We start from the raw sequence: 22,293 nt of genomic DNA on the forward strand, positions 1-22,293 counted from the left end.
TCTGTATGAAATCTTAGTTTGTACTGACTTCGCTAGTGCTTTTTATGTAGCCTGTTGTAAAACTAGGCCAATATCGAGATGAGTTGATGTACCCACTGGAAGACTCTGCGTACCCCCGGTTGAGAATCACTGGCTTAGAGGCTTTGCACAAAATCTCACTCTTAATGTAGAAGTATTTTACAAATGTGTATGAATTGAGCCTTGCAATGTCTGTGTGAGATAAGGAAGTATTACCCCCATTTTACAGGTGAAGAAATAGAGATACTACAGAGGCCCACATTTCTAAAAGTGACCACTAATTTTGGGTACTCAGCTTGAAATAATCTTATTTCCTGGGGTGTTGGGCTTGCAAAATTGTGTTTCAGATCAGCGGGAGCTGCAGATATCAGCACCTCTGAAAATCAGTTGTCAGTTTGGACACCCAAAAATGGAGACAGCCAAGATTAGTGGATACTTCTGAATGTTGACTTAAATGACTTGCCCAAGACCATTTGAGGTCTGTGCCAGAGCTGGGAATAGAAAACAGGTGTTCTAACTCACACTCCAGAACCTTACCCACAAAACTATCCTCCTTGCCTTCAAGCACCCAGACATACCAATTATTTGCACATGCTTTGATTTGGTATTTTGTCCTCAAAATCCATTTCCTACACCACAAGTGATTATTCTATTACGAAAAAGATTGTCAGCCCCTTCAGAGCTTGAAAACAATAGTTTGGAGAGTGACCCACTATCCAATTGTGTGCAACATTGAAGGTTGATGGTGAATAAGAATGTGAGAGGGAAGAAAGACAGGGCTGGAGCAGACAGCAGTATGAGAGAGCAAGCACGATTTCTTTTGTGGCCTTGCATCTTAATTAACTTTGGAATAATTATGATACCTGGCTACAGCCCATTGTACATAAAGTAATTGCTATACTACATAGCAGAGGTGGATTACAAGCCATAATGATGGTACTCATAATATAGATTTGTGAAGTGCACAACCAATAGTAGGATTTTAGGATACCCGTAATTACAAGGGCTTTCAGACATCTGTTTAAACTGATATTAACCAAACCTCTTACCTCCAAGTAAAGTCTTTAGGAAATGGTAAATTTTTAAATTTAAAACAAAACAAAACCCCAAATAAACAAAAAACCAAAGCCTCCTGCCCATTTAGGTTAATTGACTTAGAAAGTTTGTCATTCTCTTTCACTAGGGTCATCAAGCTGAGAGATGGGTCACTATAGAAATCAGACAATGATTGTTTTAGAGAAAATTATTATTCTGGAATCCATTAAAAGAAAACCAGAAATGGTCTATGAATACTGTTATACTGTACCACTAAAAAGTTAGCACATTGTATGATTTGAGAAATAAAAGCAAAGTAGGTTAAGGTTTGAAAAAAAGGGGCTGTACGTAGCTGATTTTCAATAATAAAAATGAGAAAACATTAGCTTTTATAACCTTTACAGTCAGTTTTTTTTTTTAATTAAACTTTTTTCTTTGGGATATGGATGGATTGTCTTCCTATCTGTTTGTACATCGCCCAGCATACTGGGGCCTTTGATCAGTACCACAATACAAATAATGCATTAATATTTTAATGTTCCATGGAAGCAACAGAAATAATATGACTACCCTCTGGTGCAAAATAATTCCTCCAATGGGTGCTGGATGCTCTGCAATGACTCTATAGCCTAGTAGATTAAGTTTGTATTTTATATGCTAAAAGTACAGAGTTCTAATCCTATTCAGGATACATCTTCATTATAAATTCTTCAATACTCCCTTCTGGTATTTGATACTGTATCTTGTTTTATTAATCCCTCAATAACTATACATTTAACTCACCTTGACTACTCCTGCAAACTAACCCTTAACTCTTTTAATGCTGTTTGTTTCCTTTTGCATTTGCTAAAATATTTTCTATTAGATTTAAAAGTGACTGAAAAAAGACACCTTTTTCTGATTAGTTTCCACTAAACTATACCTATTCTATAAGGAATATCAGTGATGTGCCATCAGTGTATACAAGGCATGCCTTATGTGCTCCAGGCTGGGTTGTGCCTGCAGGATGATTCTCTTTGGCCCTTGAACATGCAAAAATAGCACCCTCTGCACAGCCTGACCTCCTATGCTCCATATGTGCAAGGTCGTGCTCTGTGAAGGATGCCATTTTGCGTACAACTGCATGTCTGACTAAAAATGTCCTTGCATGCCACTGAGGAATAGACACAAATACTGTCTTGATTTTTTTTTTTTGTCCCTGTAGGATAACTTTATGTATGTTCAAGCAGCAGAACCTGTGAACATACCAATGAAAAATCACTTTCCTACAAGAGAAGATCAGTTCCTGGCTCTACAAAACACAAGCGAATTTGATGTGCTTGTTATAGGAGGAGGAGCAACAGGATGCGGCTGTGCGTTAGACGCTGTTACAAGAGGTGAGGCATGAAAGTATGAGCATATTACAGGTAGAAAAAATCACCTACTATAAAAGTGCTTGCATGCAATTTAATATAAACTAATGAAACTGGATAATTCAAAAATAAAGCTGGTTTAAAATGGGGAACCTGCTGTCTTCTCCACTGCCCTCCAAAGACTTGATTATATAACTATCTTTGGATCCCAATGTCTAGTGTGAACTTGAAGGAAACTAAGAGTCGTATTTCGTTGGTACAGCTACAGCTATATGGAAATAGAGGCTGGAAGAATTTGTTAATTGGGTTTATCTTTAATTTAAAATGTGAGTCATCGAGGTTTGTGCAGGAGGGCAATTTACAGGAAAGAGAGAAGGAAAAGCCATATGGCAGTCTGCAGCCAACTTCATTAGGAAAGAAGAGGGCTGGGCATGATTTCTACATGACCAATCAAATATGGTGTCACTCCCCTGTTTTCTGTAGGGGTGTCATGTAAAAATGGCTGGTAACCATTTTCACATGTTTGGCACATGTTAAATAGATTTTACTCTTAGCACAGATTTAGATTAGTCCGTCTGGATTTTTCATTAAAACCTACCAATAGGATTCTGCTTGAAGATCCACATGGTAAGTCTCTGATGTTCTGCTCTTTCTTTATGAAAAGTTTTATTTTTTTGTTTCGAAATTAAGGTGAATGGACATATTTTAATACACCTCTACCCCAAAATAATGCTATCTTTGGGAGCAAAAAAAATCTTACCGCGTTATAGGTGAAACAGTGTTATATCGAACTTGCTTTGATACGCCAGAGTGCACAGCTCTCCCCCCCCCCCCCCCCCACCGGAGCGCTGCATTACCGCGTTATATCTGAATTCGTGTTGTATCGGGTCATGTTATATTGGGGTAGAGGTGTACTAGATTAATGGTCTCTCAAAATTATTATTTCTTGTTAAAATATTGGGGCAAAATTTAGCTCTGTTTAAACAAGACCAACACTTCTGAAGTGAATGGAGCCAAGTCTGCTTACTTGGGGTGAATTTGGACCTTGGATTTTAATTGATTGCTTCATTTAGGATTCAGCTGTGTTTGCTATGTTTTTAAAAAGGAAAATCTTGACTTTTTATTCAGATTTTATACAGCAAAAATGATTGAAAACTAATACATAAGTTAGCTGATCTATTAAATGTACTAATCACAACTCTGTTGCGTAAGAGATGCATGAACTTAAGTCTTTTATTAACTGCAGTCTTTCTATTGAACTTCCTTCACGTTTTATGTATATGTAGACAAGCATCTGGCTGCACTTTGGCTGTTTCTGTCCGTCATTCACTAACCTTTGAACACTAATATACACTCAAATATATTTGAGAACACAGTTAATTACAGAATAATGGCCATGCTCCGCTCTAATACAGGCTGAGCATTCCTGGAATAACCTGTTTTGAGGACTTTGCTGCGTAGTTATTTGGTTAAACAGATGGCCCAAGAGGTAATTTACAGGGCTCAACTGTACCTGGGTTTGGCCACAGCATGCTTCCCATCACTCAAATTTGAGTCTTTGGTGTTTTTCTCCTTTGACATCCAGGCCTTCACTAGATCCTGGTGCTTTTTTCTTTATTTCCAAAACATGTCCCTTGCTTTCCATCCTGTCTTGATTTTTTTCACCCTTGTAAGGTAACTTTATGCATGTTCAAGCAACAGAACCTGTGAACATACCAATGAAAAGTCACTTTCCTGAAAGAGAAGATCAGCTTGTGGCTCTACAAAACAAAAGCAACAATGTTCCCTGCTCTCATGACTTCCCATCTTGATTACTTCATCCTCTTCTCCAGTCTCAGCCATAGATTCCTCTTACAAGTCCTGATCCCTGTACCATTGAAATCAATGGGAGTATTTTCCATTGAATTCAAAGTGGACAAGATCAGAGCCTTAACCCACATTAATAGGAAGCTTCACCTCACTTGCAAAGTTCTGCATTACTATCCACACTATCTATTTTTCATTTTCTCTTGCTCTCTCTACTTCTTGTTTCTCTTGACTGTGTTCTCCATCTCTCATACAGTTCAGACTTAGTGCTGCCTTTCATGCTGCTCTATAAAATTAGAACAGCTGCCCAAGAATATTTACAAAGCCCCACTCCCATTCATTATATGGGAATGTAGTAGGGACTTCTAAGATGGCTTAACATTTTCTATAATAAATTATTCTTGTGGCCATTTTTTAAGAAGGTCCAGCTTCTTCTTTGTTTGGCTTTGGTATTTGGCAGGGAGAAGAAGTCCTCAGGCTAGAGAAGTAATTTTTTGGCCCCATTTAATTCCATGTAGGCTTAGCTGAGTTATAATCTGTATCCCTTCTCTTGGTTGTATTTCTCAGAAAATTTTTGGCACTGAGCTGTTTTTGTGCATCTTGTGGTTAGGTTGTAAATTTTTAAGGCTGTAAACCATTGCCTTTTTCAGCTTAGCTCTTCTCTGAGTGCTGGTCCCTATGTGTATTCCACACATGAGCATGCATGGGCACCATATGCCTGAGTTTGGAGATTTCTAGCAAGTAGTGCCTGTTGAGCTGTGCTTGCACAGTTACTTTTCTCATGCTCCAAACTGAAGGTAGAAGGGGAGGTGCGGACCAACATCTCTCCAGTTCCTTCTTACCGTCTCACAGCCTGAGTTGGAATTCTCTTGTGTCCAGATTTCCTCTGCTTTTTAATGCACCTGTAAATTGTAAATAGTTTTTAGTATTTTTGTATAGTTAGTTTTTAATCTCAGTAGAGTTTGTATAACAGTTTTCTCCTGTCTTGGAGTCTCTTCCTGTAGATAAAGACTGCCCAGAGTCCCCGGGTTTAAGAACTGCATCTCCTACTCCATGAGTGATGAGCACCAACACTGCTTCTACTGTCTGGGAGAAGTGCATATCTCTGCTAAATGTGCAGCATTTGCTGCTTGTTTCCCTCTTGAACCCGCAAGGCATGAGAGCACCAACTGAGAAAACAACTTCTAGAGAAGGCTATGAGACCTCAGTCTGATCCAGGCCAGGGAGATCCCTCTTATGGATCGCCCCCAACTGAGGAGCAGCACCCCTCTAAGAATTAGCTCAGGGGTGGAAACCAGAGCTGCTAAGCCCAAGGAGGGAGATATCATCCAGGATCTCTCATGAAAGTAAGAGGCACTCTCATAGGCATAAGAATAGAGCACCTCCTTTCAGGTCTGCTCCAAGAAAAGAGCTCCCTCCTTGACTCTGTCCAAGGTGGGTGAGTCCTTGTGCACAGGTCCTAAAGATTTAGGCTTGCTTAGATCCTCTGATTATTGAGGGTGAGATGTGAAGGAGAATGGATCCGCTGGTACTGATGTCAGCTTTGATTTGTAAGTTGAAGGATTGGCACCTACCGACATCATCTAAGAGCTTTCCAGTAGACTTTTTGATGGTACTGACCCCTTCCAGAAGAGACCTGTCATCTATGATGACCCTGGATGTGCTAGATTCTTCAGTTCTGACTACAGAACATCCTACACTCCTGGATGAACCAAAACTTTCACTTCACCAGAAGATATCTTCACCCTTCCATATCCTCTTCTTTTGGGTCAGACTCTTCTGAGACCCATTGACACCAGAGGAGAAAATGACACAGAGGAGATGGGAATGATCCTTGCCTCAGACCTTAGGCAGGAGTTTTCACCCATCAGTACAGATAGCTCCACTAGTTGAACAGGAGCTGTCAGAGGCTCCAGACAATCACTTGCTCCCATGCAGGGAAGTGAGTTTGGACATAGACGTGAGAAGATCTGGGGTTCGTCCTCCACCAATTTATGACTATCCAAAAGATAGGTGGTACCCATTGCCATGGGGTCCGCATCAACTGGCTGACCCTTCATATTGGAGCCCATGTGATTGTACAGTATATGTCTGGATCAGTTCACGCGTCCCACGGTACCTCTCCCATCGAACACCTGCCAGCTTAGTCGGAGTATGAGGAAGAGATGATTGAAACGGATCCTCAGGTACTGACAGGTGTTTCATCTTCCTCATCAGGTGAGGCAAGTGTCCTGTCTTCACTTTCCCCTCTGATGACCACACGTGCTATCAGGAGCTGTTGTAGAGAGTGGCGAATAACCTTCAGGTTTTACTAGAGGATACCCAAAATCATTTATTTGACCTTCTATAACCATCTGGTCCTAGTAGGGTGGCCTTCCCAATAAACGAGGCCATCATGGACCCAGCGAGGTAGTCTGGCACACGCTGGCTTCTTGCACCCCCATCCCAAAAGGGCAGAGAGGTGCTATTTTGTACCAGCCAAAGGAGTGGAGTTTCTTTTCATGCATCCTGTTCCCAGCTCCCCGTAGAGGAAGTACTTCCAGAGTCCCAGTGTGGCTTCAGACAGTCATGAGGTACAACCAACATGATTTTCTCAGCCGGGCAGATCCAGGAAAAATGTCAAGAACAACACCAGGAGCTGTATATGGCCTTTATGACTGTGACCAAAGCCTTCAACTCTGTCAACCATGAGGCTCTGTGATAAATTTGCTTGGGCAGCCAAACTCTGACATAATTTTCTACAGAGTCTCATGGTTGATTTCCTCCATCCTGTGCAGTGGCTCTACCTCTGAGCCCTTTGTCATTTGAACTGGTGTAAAACAAGGTTGTGTACGGGCACCCACCCTTTTCTCTATTTTCTTAGCAGCTATGAAAATGTTCACCCAAAACAATCTACCACAGGGCATTGCCATCCAATATCGGACTGATGGCAACCTCTTCAACCTTTCTCATTTCCGTGCCAGAACTAAAGTAATATCGGCAACAATTACAGAACTACAGTACGTAGATGATTGTGCTGTAGTTGCACACTCACAGAGCAATTTACAAACAGACCTTAATTTATTCTCTGAAGCTTACAAAAGCCTAGGGCTAACTCTGAACATTGGCAAAACAAAAGTTCACCAACCAGCTCCCAGTCAATCATCAAACCCAGCAAGGAAGATCTATATTGTCAGAGAAGAACTGGAAAATAGAATAGCTTATTTTGGCAGCCATCTCTCACAGAGGACAGACATAGACATAGAGATTCAGCACAGAATCCGCTGTGCCAGTCTTGGCAGGTGTTCAATAATCACAATCAGAATACACACTGGACTTTATAAGGCTTATAAAGCAGTGGTAGTCCCAACACTCCACTCCTCTATGACTGAGACTTGAGTGACCTATAGAAAACATCTGAAAAACCTGGAATGCCAGCACCAGCACTTTCTTAGGAAGATCCTCAACGTAAAGTAGGAGGATTGCTGCACTAATGTCAGTTTCCTCACAGAGGCCAACCTCTTCAGTGTTGAGGTCCTGATTATCCAGCACAAGTTGAGGTGTAGTGGGCACTGTGTGCGCATGCCTGATGAATGCTTACCAAAACAACTGCTGTACGCCCAACTCACCAAAGGAGAAAAACAGCGAGGCCAAAAGAAACTCTCTAAAGACATCCTCAAGAGATGTAGCATTGACACCACATACTGGGAGACAGCAGCCCAGGATAGGGATAACAGGCGAAGACTTGTCAGAGAAGGAATGTCCACATTTGAGGAAAATCTTCTTGTCCTGGTTGCAGAAAAATGCCAAAAAAGAATGGAAGGGCAACTGTCACACAGCAATCATGGCCCAGCCCTGACTTCCAACACGACCTGCAATGTCTGCCAATGAGCCCGCGGCTCAAGGATCGGACTCCTCGGTCACCAAAGGACCCTTTAAAAAAAAAAAAAAAAAAATCTGTGAAAGAGATCATCCTTGATCTCAAGGGATTGCTGCTGCCAACCCAACTCCTTGGTGGTGCAGGCTACACTGGCAGATAAAGGTTCTAAATGACTTGACCTTATGGGGAGAGAGGTGTTTTCTACAAGTCTGCAATATGTAATTTAAACTACTTCAAAAGGACAGAGCCCAATTCTAGGCCCTCATTGAGGAAGGCAAACTGATGGCTAAAACATCACTTCACGTTGCAGTGAATACAGCTGACACTGGCTAGATGGATAGCCATAGGTATACCCAGAGGTGCGTGAGTCTTGGCTGCATTCCTTGGGATTCCCCCGAGAGGTTCAAAACACTGCAGAGGACTTGCCTTTCAGTGAGTAATTTGTTTAGAGACTCAGTCATCTTGTTACACTAGTCGAAGGACTCGAACATTGAGTCCCTGGCCCCAAAAAGAGAACACCAAAAACAGGTGTATAAACCGAGACCTCCTGCCCAACTGTTCTACCACCAGCACTCATTCAAAGTACTGCACAGTCTCCAGAAGGTACAAAACCCTAAATATCCCTATATTACCACAATGAAGCTACTGAATCCCATTCTCTATCCAGGGATATTTTTTGATGGGATGATCAAGAATTGTGTACCCCCTTTGATGCCATCCACCACAGCCCCTTCCTCCAAACTTTGATGGCTGCCTCACCCTTTTTGCTCACAATTGAGGGGCAATCACAACAGACAAGTGGGTACTAGAAATCGTTGACTGTGGGTACTCTGTGTTCCTTTTCCTTCCTCTCCCCAAGTCCACTTCCCGGCTCCTCTTCAGGCACCTCTCGGAGGTCAGAGATGCATGCAGCCAGGAGCTGTTTTCTACTCTGGAGGAGGCTAGCCAGTCACAACCTCTCTGGTCATCAGTTTGAACTCTACTGCCCTGCCCTTAGGTGACCAACTATCATCCCCACCCCATAAATTCCTTTGGAATTTTGAAAGTCCCCTTCCTGTTTGCTCAGTGATGCATGCAGTGGTCTCAGCACATCTTTTCAAGTGGCCATGCCTGCCCCACGCACCAGGCGATCCCCTGCTTGGAGCAGTGCCAACCTGCTGGACCCCATCAGCATTTGGGGAGAGGAGGCTGTCCAGTCCCAGCTGCGCTCCAGCCATAGGAATTATGATACATACGGACAGATTTCAAAATGCATGACAGAAAAGGGCCATGACCAGGACACATTGCAGTGCAGGGTCAAAGTGAAGGAGCTGCGGAACACCTACCACAAGGCAGGGGAGGCAAATCGCCGCTCCTGTGCTACGCCCACGAGCTGATGGTTCTACAAAGATGACTCGGAGGTCTGAGATGCATGCAGCCAGGAGCTGTTTTCTACCCCGGAGGAGGCTAGCCAGTCACAGCTGTCGGATGTTGGCGAAGCGCACATTGGAGAGGAGGCCCCTGGTAACTGGATTTGATTTTGGGAGTCGCTGAAGCGAGTTGTTGGGGGCAGGAGAATTGCAGAAAGTGGGCTTGTCTCCCACCACATGCCTAGTCTGAGCGGCTGAACAGGCTGCTGATTGACTCCCTCACTTAACGGGAATTTCCCTCAGATCTCCAGGAAGCTCTCATGGAGATACTGGGCAATCCGCTGCTGTGGGTTCTTCGGCAGAGCTGCTTTGTTTCTTGCCCCATTAACGGTAACTTTCCTGCACCACTGTGTCGTCACTTGGGGGGGTGGACCATTGCTGCACGCAGACGAGCCACATAGGGGCCAGGGCAGAAGTCCCAGTCTTGGAGAAAACCCCCTCTCCCCCTTGATTCCCTGCTCACTGTCAGCAGCGAGATATCTTCCATAATGATCATGTCCTGTGGTAAGTGTGGGGACAGGAATGATTATCAGGCCCTCCTACAGTGCTGGCTCTCCCCAAGCGCCATATGCCCAGTGTACAGCAGGGTCCGGGAAGACTTTATTTACCCTGCGCCTGCAGTTATTCACTATTTTTGGGGTCTTGTGGCTCATGTGTGCTTGCCTGGGGTCAGCCAGTTAGTGACAGGTGTATGAGTACTGGCTGTGTTTTAACGCACTGAAACAGCGTTGTCTGTGTTGCAAACAATAGTGCTTCTGTAAAATGTTGCGTTTAAACTTCACAGAGATGACCTTGGGAGCCCAGCCTCCCTCTTTATTATTGGCAGCTGAACAGCTGCGCAGAATTAGAAAGTGGCCAAGAAGAACTAAGGAGGACTTCCTGCGTGATGTTATGATGCAGTCCGCCACTGAGAAACAGGAATTGAAGGAGTGGTGGGACAACGAGAAGAGGGACCGAAAGGAGAACGCGGCATGTCAGAATGAAACCATGGAGGTTCTTAAAGGTTATGGATTGCCAAGCAGACATGCTCCAGGCAATACTAGTTCTTCAAACTGAGCAGCTCCATACCCGCCCTCCCTTGCAGCCTTTATCGCAAAACTTTCCCATGCTCTCTCCAGACATCGCCAGCGCACTCTTATCAACCTCCTGGCTCCAGTTTATACCCACGGCATTCCACTCCCCCCCCACCCCCATCACAATCCAGCTGTGTGGATTCCCACTACCCACTGCACTCAACACCCATCTCTCTGCAGTTTGGCCCTGCAGACGTACCGTACCCGCTCCATTGTACTCCAAAGGAGAAGGTTGGATACGATCCCTGGACATACAAATCTTTAGCCATCCCGGGATCCCCCCTCCTCCTGGGACTTTCCCTTCCCCCATCCCCCTCACTGCTGGTGGGTTTTTTTTGTTTGACTCTCTCCTCCGGTTGTTGTCTTTTAATAAAAGAATTGTTAGTTTGAAAGCAATCTTTATTCTATTAATTGAAAGCAAAAAGAGCCGTGCAAAGCAACATACAATTATGTTAAACCTACATATTGCATAGTCTGCACCAATCACCTCCTATCATTACAAGCACTGCACTCCCGAGCATAGCAACAAGTATTAGTGGCTTTCAGGTTCAAATTGCTACCTCAAGGCATCCCTGATCCTTATGACCCCACACTGTGCCCCTCTAATAGCCCTGGTCTCTGGCTGCTCAAACTCAGCCTCCAGGCACTGAGCCTCTGCGGTCCAGCCCTGAGTGAAGCTTTCACCCTTCCCTTCATAAATATTATGGACCATACAGCATGCGGCTATAAGCATAGGAATATTGTCATCGGCCAGGTCCAGCTTCCCATAGAGGCAGTGCCAGTGGGCTTTTAAACTGTCAAAAGCACACTCAGCAGTCATTCTGCATTTGCTCAGCCTGCTGTTGAACCACTCCTTGCTGTTGCCAAGTTGCCCCATGTATCGCTTCATGAGCCATGGCATTAAGCGGTAGGCGGGGGTCTCCCAGGATCACAATGGGCATTTTGACTTCCCATACAGTGATCTTCTGGTCCAGGAAGAAAGTCCCTGCTTGCAGCTTCCTGAACAGGCCAGTATTCTGAAAGATGCATGCGTCATGCACCTTTCCAGGCCACTTTGTGTTAATGTCTGTGAAACGCCCATGGTGATCCACAAGCACCTGGAGAACCATTGAGAAAAATGCCTTGTGATTAATGTACTTGGTGGCTAGGTGGTCTGGTGCAGAATTGGCATGTGCGTGCCATCTATCACCCCTCTGCAGTTAGTGAAGCCCATTTGTGCAAAGCCATCCACAATGTCACGGTCTTTCGGAGCAGGATGCAATTAATGGCCCTGCAGACTTCCGTCAACATGAGTCCAACGGTCGACCTTCCCACTCCGAACTGATTAGTGACCGATCGGTAGCAGTATGGAGTAGCCAGCTTCCACAGTGCAATTACCACATGCTTCTCCAACGGCAGGGCAGCTCTCATTCTTGTGTCCTTGTGCCGCAGGGCTGGGGCGAGCTCATCACACAGTCCCATGAATGTGGCTTTCCTCATCCAAAAGTTCTGCAGCCACTGCTCGTCATCCCTGACATGCATCAGGATGTGATCCCACCACTCAGTGCTTGTTTCCCGAGCCCAAAAGTGTCATTCTAGCGTGGTCAGCACCTCTGAATGCCACAAGCTATCTTGTGTCGTTGCTACTATGCGTGACGAGATTAATGTCGCACTCCTCTTGCCTTTGTAGCTTAAAGAATAACTCCACCGCCACTCATGACGTGTTGGTGAGAGCGAGCAGCATACTGGTCAACAGTTCAGGATCCATTCCTGCAGCCCGAAGAGGCAGTGCACGCAGTACACAAACCATTTAAAGATGGCGCCAAATGTGGACGGAAGCGCAGGGAATGCTGGGATGCAAAGCAATGCATGACGGGGCATTGGGACAGGACCCAGGATGCCCCGTGACCCCCTCCGCCTTTCCACAACTCTTGGTGGCAGAAGAGAAAGAGATGCTCTGTGGGATAGCTGCCCAGAGTGCATCACACCGAATACCGCTGCAAGTGCCGCAAGTGTGAACACACTATTGTGCAGGCAGCTGACAGTGTGAACACACAACAGCGGTTTCCCTTCAGTGCTCTCTGAGCAGCGCTGTAATTGCCGGTGCTGTAACTCTGCCAGTGTAGACATGCCTTTAGTCTCTGTAGTCAGGAGGTCCAGTTGGCAACTTCATTCTTGCTCCATTTTCTGGCAACCTTGGGAATGTGTGTTGTCAAAGGAAAGTCCAATCTGACTCCCACCAGGACTATAGACTTCATAGGAGTGACCTTAAATTCAATCTCATCAAGATCTTTCTTCCCTATGGAGAGATTCCAGACCATGAAAAAATTGATAAGACATGTCACTTTCAGACCAGGAGTCACTGTCAAGGTCTGCCTTTCACTATTAGGCCACATAGCATTGTGTACTTATAACATCATTTGCCAGACTTCATCTACATTACCTACAAGCCTGGCTCTGGTCAACTTACTCATGAAAGAGAACCCCCCCCCCCCCCCCCAACACCAGAGTAAGAATTCCCACGAGGGTCATGGCTTCTCTTGCCTGGTGGACAAAGCCAGAGAAAGTATGTGTGGGAGTCCCTTTCACCCTTTCATCACACCCACACCCGATGCGACCATTGTTAGACACATTCCTTATTGGATGGGGAGTTCACCTGGACAACTACACCATACAAGGCACTTGGAATCTTCGGGAGGCTAGGATGCATATCAACCTACTCGATAAGAGCAGTTAATCTAGCCTGTAATGCATTCCTCTTACTTATTTGATCTCTCCATGTCCAAATAACGTCAGACAATATACAACTATTTCTTATATAAACAAGGTGGAGCAAAATCCTTCCTCTTTGCTCGGAAGCACTCAATTTTTTTAATTGGTGCATCATAAACCATGTCATGCACTTGGCTACATACCTATTAGGTGCCAAGATTTCTCTAGTGGATAATCTCAGCAGACACTTCTCCATGGACCATGAATGGGAGATACACAATTCTGTCCTTAATGAGATCTTCACACAGTGGGGAACATCTTCAAACAGAAGATTCAGTATGATGAAGCTCAGGTCATTCTCATAATATCCAACTGGCCCAGACAATTGTAGTTTCCAGATCTCCAGTGAATGTTAACCCATCCTCCCATCAGTATCTGAGCCTTTCTGGATCTGCTTACCGAGGAGAATGGTAACATCGGATATCCCAACTCAGGCCTCCTTCACTTCACAAATTTGAATGGACATTTGACTTTGAACGACTTCTGAGAATGAATGTTCTATCAAAATAGGAAAGACTCCACCAGGAAATGTTATCTGGTTAAATGGAAGCATTTCTCTAGTGAGCCCAAAGCAACCAGTTGTCTCCAGAATCTGCAGATATACACTGGTATTTTAGATTACCTCTGTCTCTAAAAACTTCAGGGCTTCCCATTAGTTCCCTGCTGGTCCATCTAGCAGCAATCAGTGCCTTCCATTCTCAGGTAGGACACTTTTTTTACTAATCCAGGAACAACTGATATTCATGAAGGGCCCTTCCTTCCAGTGGTGAAGCCTACACAACAATGAGACCTCAGACTCATACTATCAGTACTTATCAGACCATACTTTGAAATGCTGGCTACATGTTCTGTGAAAGTCACCTTTTTAATTGCCATCACATTGGCTAGAAGAGTGAGCACTCGTGGCTGATCTGCCCTACGCTATTTTTCATAAGGGGAAGGTTTCTGAGTTTCACATCAATCAGCATATCCACTTACCGGTATTCTTCCCAAAACCTCATGCTTCCAATGAGGAGAGGAAACTTTGCTCTTTGGATGTCAGGTGAGCGCTGGCGTTTTACTTGCAAAGGACACAACCAATTAGAAAATCACTGAATAGTTGTAGCTTTAGTGAAACCGTTGTGAGGAAAAGCATTATCTGCTCAGAGACACTCAAAGTGGATCTCTGGCTGCATCATTCTGTGTTACCAGTTGGCACGTATTTCTTCCCCAGGGTGGGGGATGAGAGCCCGTTCCACTAAGGCACAAGCAACCTCAACAGCATCTCTTCAAGAGGTACCTATACTGGATATATATTGGGCCACTACCTGGAGTTCCATCCATTCATTCATGAAGCATTACACATTAGTTCAAGCTCCTCTTCAGATGAAGCTGTTAGGCCTGCAGTATTAAAAGCATCTGTATTAACTGCATTCCAGTCCCATCTCGCCATTTCAATACTGCTTATCAATCACCCACGTCTGGAATATACATAGAGACCCGAGCTCAGATTAAAAATGGAGGTTACTTCCTGTAGCTGGAGGTTCTTTGAGATGTGGGGTCCCTATCTGCATTCCACTACCCACCCTCCTTCCCTTTTGCTTTAGATCTTATCTGATTCCTGGTAAGAAGAGGAACTGGAGAGGTGTCATACTGTACCGGCCCCTTAAGCCTTCAGCTCTGGAGCACAAAGAAAGCAACTGCGCGGGTGTGGATCAATGACACTACTTGCTAGAAATCTTCAGTTTCAGGCACAGTGTGTGCATGCGTAAGCACATGTGGAATGGAGATAGGGACCACACATCTCGAAGGACCTCCAGTTACAGGTAAATAACCTCCATTTTTCATATGTTAGTGCCATGTACTTTGGTAACGCTATACTGCATCTTTAACTTTGAACTCCCTGACGTGTGTGCTTCAAATCTCAGCCATAATGTTTTTCTTAGATTTGCATGCAACGTGATTGGTAGCTGCAGAATTCTGCATGGCATCTAGCACCTACCTTCAGGACTGGTGTAAGGAATACCGGATGTCTGAGGGTACAGTTCCGCTGATGCCAGGAATGAAATCTGGCTCCAGTGAAGTCAACTCCCATTGACTTCACTGGGCCCAGGATTTCCCCCCAGGTCTGTTTGAAAACATTTAGCTGAAATGTATGCTCATTTTATATAAACTTTTAAGTTTTCTACATAAAGTAAAAGCAAGTAACATAAGCATATTGATATATCGGGGAATACATTCCAATTTGTAATTAGTGTGTTATGATTTTTAATGGATTATTAAAGAAAACTAAATAGCTGGTAAACCTACGTGACTAAGGTTTTCAGTCTTGCTCTTATTATGTTGGTGGGCTCTGGAAAAATTGTAATTGGAAGTGCACAAAGAATGGTTGAAGGTAATCTATATTTATCCTGTTACTACATATTCTGATCATATCAGTAGTTTTCTGAAGTGTGAAATAATCATAGGCATTTGGTTAATGAATTGTGTATTGTTGCTGTTCATTCATGGAATTTGCTCTTTTATTATGTCTGATGCTTCACTTAACAACAAATTTTGCTTTCCTTGTGTTTGATATGTTTTCACCAAATTATTCCTGATTGTATCCATTAATCTTCAGTCACATTTGACAAAAACAAATTACTCTGATCTTTTAAAGTTAACAGTAATTGGATTTTTAAGGACATAAAAGTTTTGGGGGACCAATAAATGATAAAGGGTTTTTATATTGTTCTACAAGCAATATTACAAAGCACTGCACTATCTTTAAGGTGATGCAGGGTAAAAAAAATAGAGTAGTGTTAGTATTTACATTAATTATTCTCTCCTTGTGCACGCAGTCATGTTGCTTTTCTCAACTTTGGTAAGAACCTCATTGACCCTGCTTCCTCTTTCTTTCCCCCTTGCCCACATACTTTCAAATGAGAAAAAACACTAGTGTTGGGGGAATCCACTATTCTACTTGTTGCAACAAAAGCAATCTTTCTAGGTATGTGCAATATATCTCAAAGATTTTGAGCAAAAGGCCACATTCTTGCCTTGAGGTGCTTATCTTAATTGGATTTATTTTTTGTAAACTTTTACACTTTTATGAAACCAAGTCACAATATTTAAGAGGGGTGTGTGTGTGGGGGGGAGGGCTAAGCATTTCTAGATAAGTTAATTAGTTGTTTCACACTACAATTACTAATCAAGACCTTAATTACCATATATACTCGATCATAAGCCGGTTCATTTATAAGCCAACCCCCCCAAGATGGATAAGTAAAAATGGAAAATTTTTGTAACCGTTCATAAGCCGATCCTATAATTCAGGGATCGGCAAACTTTGGCTCCCGGGCCATCAGGATAAGCTGGCACGGTTTGTTTTACCTCAAGCGTCCGCAGGCACGGAGGTAAACCTAAGTAAACAAAGTGTCCCGGCACGCCGGCTGCTTACCCTGACGGGCCGGGACAGCAACTGGTGGGGAAATTTTTTGGGGGGGAGAAGCTGGGAGTCAGGGGAGTAACCCCTGTGACAACCCCCACATGACCCCACCCCTAGCCTGGGACTCCCACACTCTCCCCATCTCTTCCCACCGTATCTGGGGGAGGGCCAGGGGAAGATGTCTCTGACCTGGCTGGAGCTGCTCCGGCAGGCTGGGCAGCGCAGCCGCAGCCAGCTCTGGTCGGACAGACTGGGTGGTTTGGCCGCAGCATGTTCCAATGGGCTGGGCTGGGCAGCCTGCTCTGGGGCTGGGGCCGAGCGGCACGGCTGCAGCCTGCCAGCCCTGGAGCTGCAGCTGCTTCGGAGGCTGGGGGGGAGAGCAGCGTGGCCCGAAGTGGAGAGACTCTGGCCCCACTTCTTCCCTTCTGTCTCTGCTGGCTGTGTAGCCTTTCTTTGCTCCCTCTGTTCGGGGGAGGGGCTGTGCCCAACCTCTCCCTCTCTATATCCGTTCATAAGCCAACCCCCTTCTCTGGTGCTTCCCCTTTTTACTAAAAAAAATCAGCTTATGAATGAGTATATACGGTATATTAGAGGTTTGGAAGACATTTCTGAAAAGAGAACATCTTTATTGTTAAGGTTGTTGGTGTGCGCAAAACTTTTTTTTCAATTATTGTATGTGCTAAAACTATGTAGAATAACTTTTGTAAGTTATCTATTGTAAATATGGTCCATGCCATACACAAGTCATACCCCTCTGTGAATACTACAAAACCGTTACTGCCATGGATGAATTTTCCTGGTTTAATAAAGAGCAAAGTTTTGCCAAATGGCATATATTATAAAAACATTTTCCTAAATGGGATATCCTCACGCTATATCCTTTGTCTTGAAAAACCTTAAGGATACGGTAATGATTTTTAGTACCCTTCCTACACAGCTTCCCTGGCATTCATTATTTGATTGAGCAATGTAAAGCATGTTCTTGAAAGATCTGATTAACTGTGGTTTCCTTCCCCTTGGGAAAAAAAAGTGTTCAGGCCTAATTCTAAATTGGCTAATTCCATTCCTCCTATCTAGTTTCAAATGGATACAGTATTCTTCTCTTTCTTTTTCTAAATAAACTGTGTATTATTGGAGATTCAATTGCAGAGATGTTTTCACTTTGTGCGTGGGGGTGGAGGGGAGGAACACTTGAGACACACTGTCATCCGAAACACCTGCTGGTAAAACTTTATCTTGGACTACACTGCCATATATTTCTGTAATATACACATATGCGTGTATATATATATGTGTGTGTGTGTGTGTGTAAAAGGTGTCTCTATCTATAATTTATGCACATTTGTGTGCGTGTGTGTATGTATATGTATGTATGTGTGTGTGTATGTATATGTATGTGTGTGTGTGTGTGTGTGTGTATATATATATATATATATATATATACACACCCTGAATGTCATTAGCTTGTATACATATAAAGTGTGTATAAAAAAAATATATATGTGCATATGACTGTATGTATGTATATATTCAGTTTATTATATGTAAATGAATACATTGTGAATTTCCTTTATTTAGAGCTCACCTATCTCATTACAATATACAAAAATGTATTTCTAGCCTTCTTTATTTTCTTGTAAGTCTATCATGACACAGATTCACTTTATAAGACAAAGTTTTGCGGATTAACTTGCCTTTTTCTTTTCTCTTTTGTGAGAATTGTATCCTCAATATCCAGGGTGGACTCAGTGTGAAAAATTTAATCACATTGAAGCAATCCAAATGCACATGGAGTGTTTTAATTAATAGAAGAGCCACTTGGTTGTACACTACTTCAGTTGCCATAACTAAGCATAATATTAAATGGAGAGAAGATAGATTTTTATTTAATTTAACTTTATATCACAATTGTTCTTAATCTGTTTTTCTCTGACTAAAAAATGCCTATGACTTTTCATAGAAAGTTTAAACCCAGAATAGATTAGAATTACTTTGAGTTAGACAAACTGCATAAAAGCAGATACTGAATATGGGCTTGATCCCACAAGGTGCTACACCTCCTGACTCCGATCCAGCAAAAGCATTTAAGCATGTGCTGAACTTTGAGTACTCCTACTAAAGTAAAATGTAAACTGGTGGCTAAATCCTTTCCTGGATTGTAACAGACAGTTCAGCACCCTCCACATTGAGTCCCAAACTCCTTTCTTTTATCACATTTTTAGAAGAACTTATTCTTTTAGTTGATTAGTGTCAATGTATGAACACTTGCATCTGAGTTCCCTGCTCTTTCCCTTCCCTGCTCCCCCCCCACCAAGTAGTCAGTACTTTCAGTGGAAGGACCCAAGTCTCCTGATTATATTTTAGAGAACACTTACATTATTAAGGGTTGTACCAAGAATCTTAAAGCAATCTATCTCTATCATCAAAATGTTGTCTAAGCTCTAAGAGCTAGGAAATTGTGAGCTCTAATCCTGGCTGTTATTGATTCCTTCTTTGGTTTTGGGCATCTCTCTTCCTTAGTTGTAAAATGAGTAATAACAATAGTCGGCTTTGCAAGGATATTGAGCACATTAGTTTGTAATGTTTATTCTGCAAAAAGCCACTTTTTTATTAATAAAAAGGGGGAGGGATAGCTCAGTGGTTTGAGCATTGGCCTGCTAAACCCAGGGTTGTGAGTTCAATCCTTGAGGGGACCACTTAGGGATCTGGGGCAAAAATCAGTACTTGGTCCGGCTAGTGAAGGGGACTGGACTCAACGACCTTTCAGGGTCCCTTCCAGTTCTATGAGATAGATATATCTCCATTTATTATTATATTATTATTTATATTATTAAAATAAAATGTTATGTGGTCATACAGTGACTACTGATTCTAATGACCTTTTACCAAAAAGGTTAGTAGCGATCTGGATGTCTAACCTAGTGAATGCCAGTGAAAATGAGGTAGGATTAGAGGCTAAAATAGGGGAAAAGCAAGCTAAAAATTACTTAGGCAAGTTAGATGTCCTCAAGTCACCAGAGCCTGATGAAATACATGCTAGAATACTCAAGGAGCTGACTGAGGAGATATCTGAGCCATTAACAATTATCTTTGAAAAGTCATGGAAGATGGGAGACATTCCAGAGGACTGGAAAAGGGGCAAATATAGTGCCCAGGTATAAAAAGGGAAATAAGGACAACCTGGGGAATTACAGACCAGACAGCTTAACTTCAGTACCTGGAAAGATAATGAGCAAATAATTAAGCAATCAGTTTGCAAACACCTAGAAGATATTAAGGTGATAAGTAACAGTCAGCATGGACTTGTCAAGAACAAATCATGTCGAACCAACTTAACAGCCTTTTTTGACAGGGTAACAAGCCTTGTGAATGGGAGGAAGCAGTAGACGTGGCATGTATTGACTTTAGTAAGGCTTTTGATATTGTATCACATGACCTCAAAAACAAATTAGGAAAATACAGATGTTCCCCAACTTACGCAAGCGTTCCGTTCTGGAACGCCTTGCGTAACTCAAATTTTGCATAAGTCGGAAACGTATCTCCGACCCTTACGCAACTCCCCCCCAAAAACCACAACCCCCCGACTCCTATTTCAAGCTAACAGAACTTTTTCTGTAAGCTTGGATTTGCGTACGTTGGGTTTACATAACTCGGGGAGCGCCTGTACAACCTTCATGGAACTACTATAAGATGGGTACATAACTGGATGGAAAACCATTTCCAGAGAGTAGTTACAGTGGTTCACCGCCAAGCTAGAAGGGTATATTAAGTCGGGTCCCGCAGGGATCAATTCTGTGTCTGATTCAGTTCAGTATCTTCATCAGTGATTTAGATAGTGGCATAGAGAATACACGTATAAAGTCTGCGGACGATACCAAGCTGAGAGGGGTTGCAAGTGCTTTGGAGGATAGGATTAAAATTCAAAATGATCTGGTCAAACTGGAGAAATGGTCTGAAGTAAATAGGATGAAATTCAATAAGGACAAATGCAAAGTACTCCATTTAGGAAGGAACAGCCAGTTGCACACATACAGAATGGGAAATAACTGCCTAGGAAGGAGTACTGCAGAAAGAGATTTGGAGGCATAGTGGATCACAAGCTAAATATGAGGCAACAGTGTAACACTGTTGCAAAAAAGAGCAAACATCATTCTGGGATGTATTAGGAGAAGTGTTTTTAAGCAAGACACGAGAAGTAATTCTTCCACTCTACTCTATGCTGATTAGGCCTCAGCTGGAATAATGTGTCCAGTTCTGGGTGCCACATTTCAGGAAAGGTGTGGACAAATTGTAGAAAGTCCAGAGATGAGCAACAAAAATGATCAAAAGTCTAGAAAACCAGACCTCTGAGGGAAGATGGAAAAAATTGGGTTTGTTTAGTGTGGAGAAGAGAAGACTAGGGAGGAGGGGCATGATAACAGCTTTCAAGTATATAAAAGGGTGTTACAAGGAGGAAGGAGAAAAATGGTTCTCCTTAACCATGGAGAATTGGACAAGAAGCAATGGGCTTAAATTCCAGCAAGAGCGATTTTAAGTTGGACATTAAGAAAAATATCCTGACTGTTAGGGTGATTAAGCACTGGAATAAATTGCCTAGGGAGGTTGTGAAATCTCCATCATTGAAGATTTTTAAGAGCAAGTTAGACAAAAACCTGTCAGGGATGGTCTAGATCATACTTAGGTCTACCATGAATGCAGGGGACTGGACTAGATGATCTCTCAAGGTCTCTTCCAGACCTATGATTCTAATTCATTCATAGGAGCCTTGCTGCCCTGCATAAAAGTCCAACTGCTTAGCCTCTATGTGCTGGAATGTCTTTTCATTGTGATGTGTCCAGATTTTAATGTGCCTCTGTTTAAGAGTTCTGTTTCGACTTTTCCCCCAGGAAGAGACTAAAATCTTTTCATTACAGTATAGACAGTGCACTGCACTTGGAATACAAATTTATCCATGTTCAGAGTAATTTTTCTTGTGATTGTCTCTACCCTAGAGAAGTGTCTTTAATGAATTACATACAAATTGTGTAATTTAAGAAGTTAATTTGGTTTTCTGGTTACACAGGACTAAAAACAGCTCTTGTAGAAAGAGATGATTTCTCATCAGGGACCAGCAGCAGGAGCACTAAATTGATCCATGGTGGAGTGAGATATCTTCAGAAGGCCATCATGAGGTTGGATTTCGAGCAGGTAATTGTTTATGCTGGCTGTTAAGCAAAAATTGCCAGTAGACTCTTTTTTTCCGCCTCCCAATTAAATCTCTGTTCTCATTTTATGGTTTTTAATACTTTCTTTTGTTGAATACCAGAGGCACTGTGCATACAGAATAGCTTGCTCAGTGAATTCTGCTAGAATATTTTGGGGACATTTCCAATGCTGTTTCTTGCTAGAGTATCATTTACAGACCATCTGAAAATAGTATCTTGTGGACTGTACATATTGAGGTGGGGGAGATTTCCTTTTGTACACTGATAAGAATTTTGTTTGTTTTAAAGGAATTTCGGGAAAGAAAATATAGTAAATGAGTGGTACATATTCATTGACAGATTTTCTGGTATTGGTGTTCCCATGCATAATATGATGGAAG

The 22,293-nt window shown here is 42.9% G+C and overlaps 1 protein-coding gene across 2 annotated transcripts in view; it reads left to right on the forward strand.

Moving 5' to 3' along the window:
- GPD2 (glycerol-3-phosphate dehydrogenase 2) overlaps positions 1-22,293 on the forward strand; it is a 121,376-nt gene that overhangs the window by 39,140 nt on the left and 59,943 nt on the right. For both annotated transcript variants that reach the window (XM_034785650.1, XM_034785651.1), the window contains 2 exons: positions 2,258-2,429; positions 21,772-21,896. In XM_034785650.1, coding sequence (XP_034641541.1) covers positions 2,258-2,429; positions 21,772-21,896 — 297 coding nt within the window. The remainder of the gene's footprint in view (positions 1-2,257; positions 2,430-21,771; positions 21,897-22,293) is intronic.

Source organism: Trachemys scripta, chromosome 11 (assembly GCF_013100865.1).
Source record: "Trachemys scripta elegans isolate TJP31775 chromosome 11, CAS_Tse_1.0, whole genome shotgun sequence".
In the NCBI taxonomy this organism is placed as follows: domain Eukaryota; kingdom Metazoa; phylum Chordata; order Testudines; family Emydidae; genus Trachemys; species Trachemys scripta.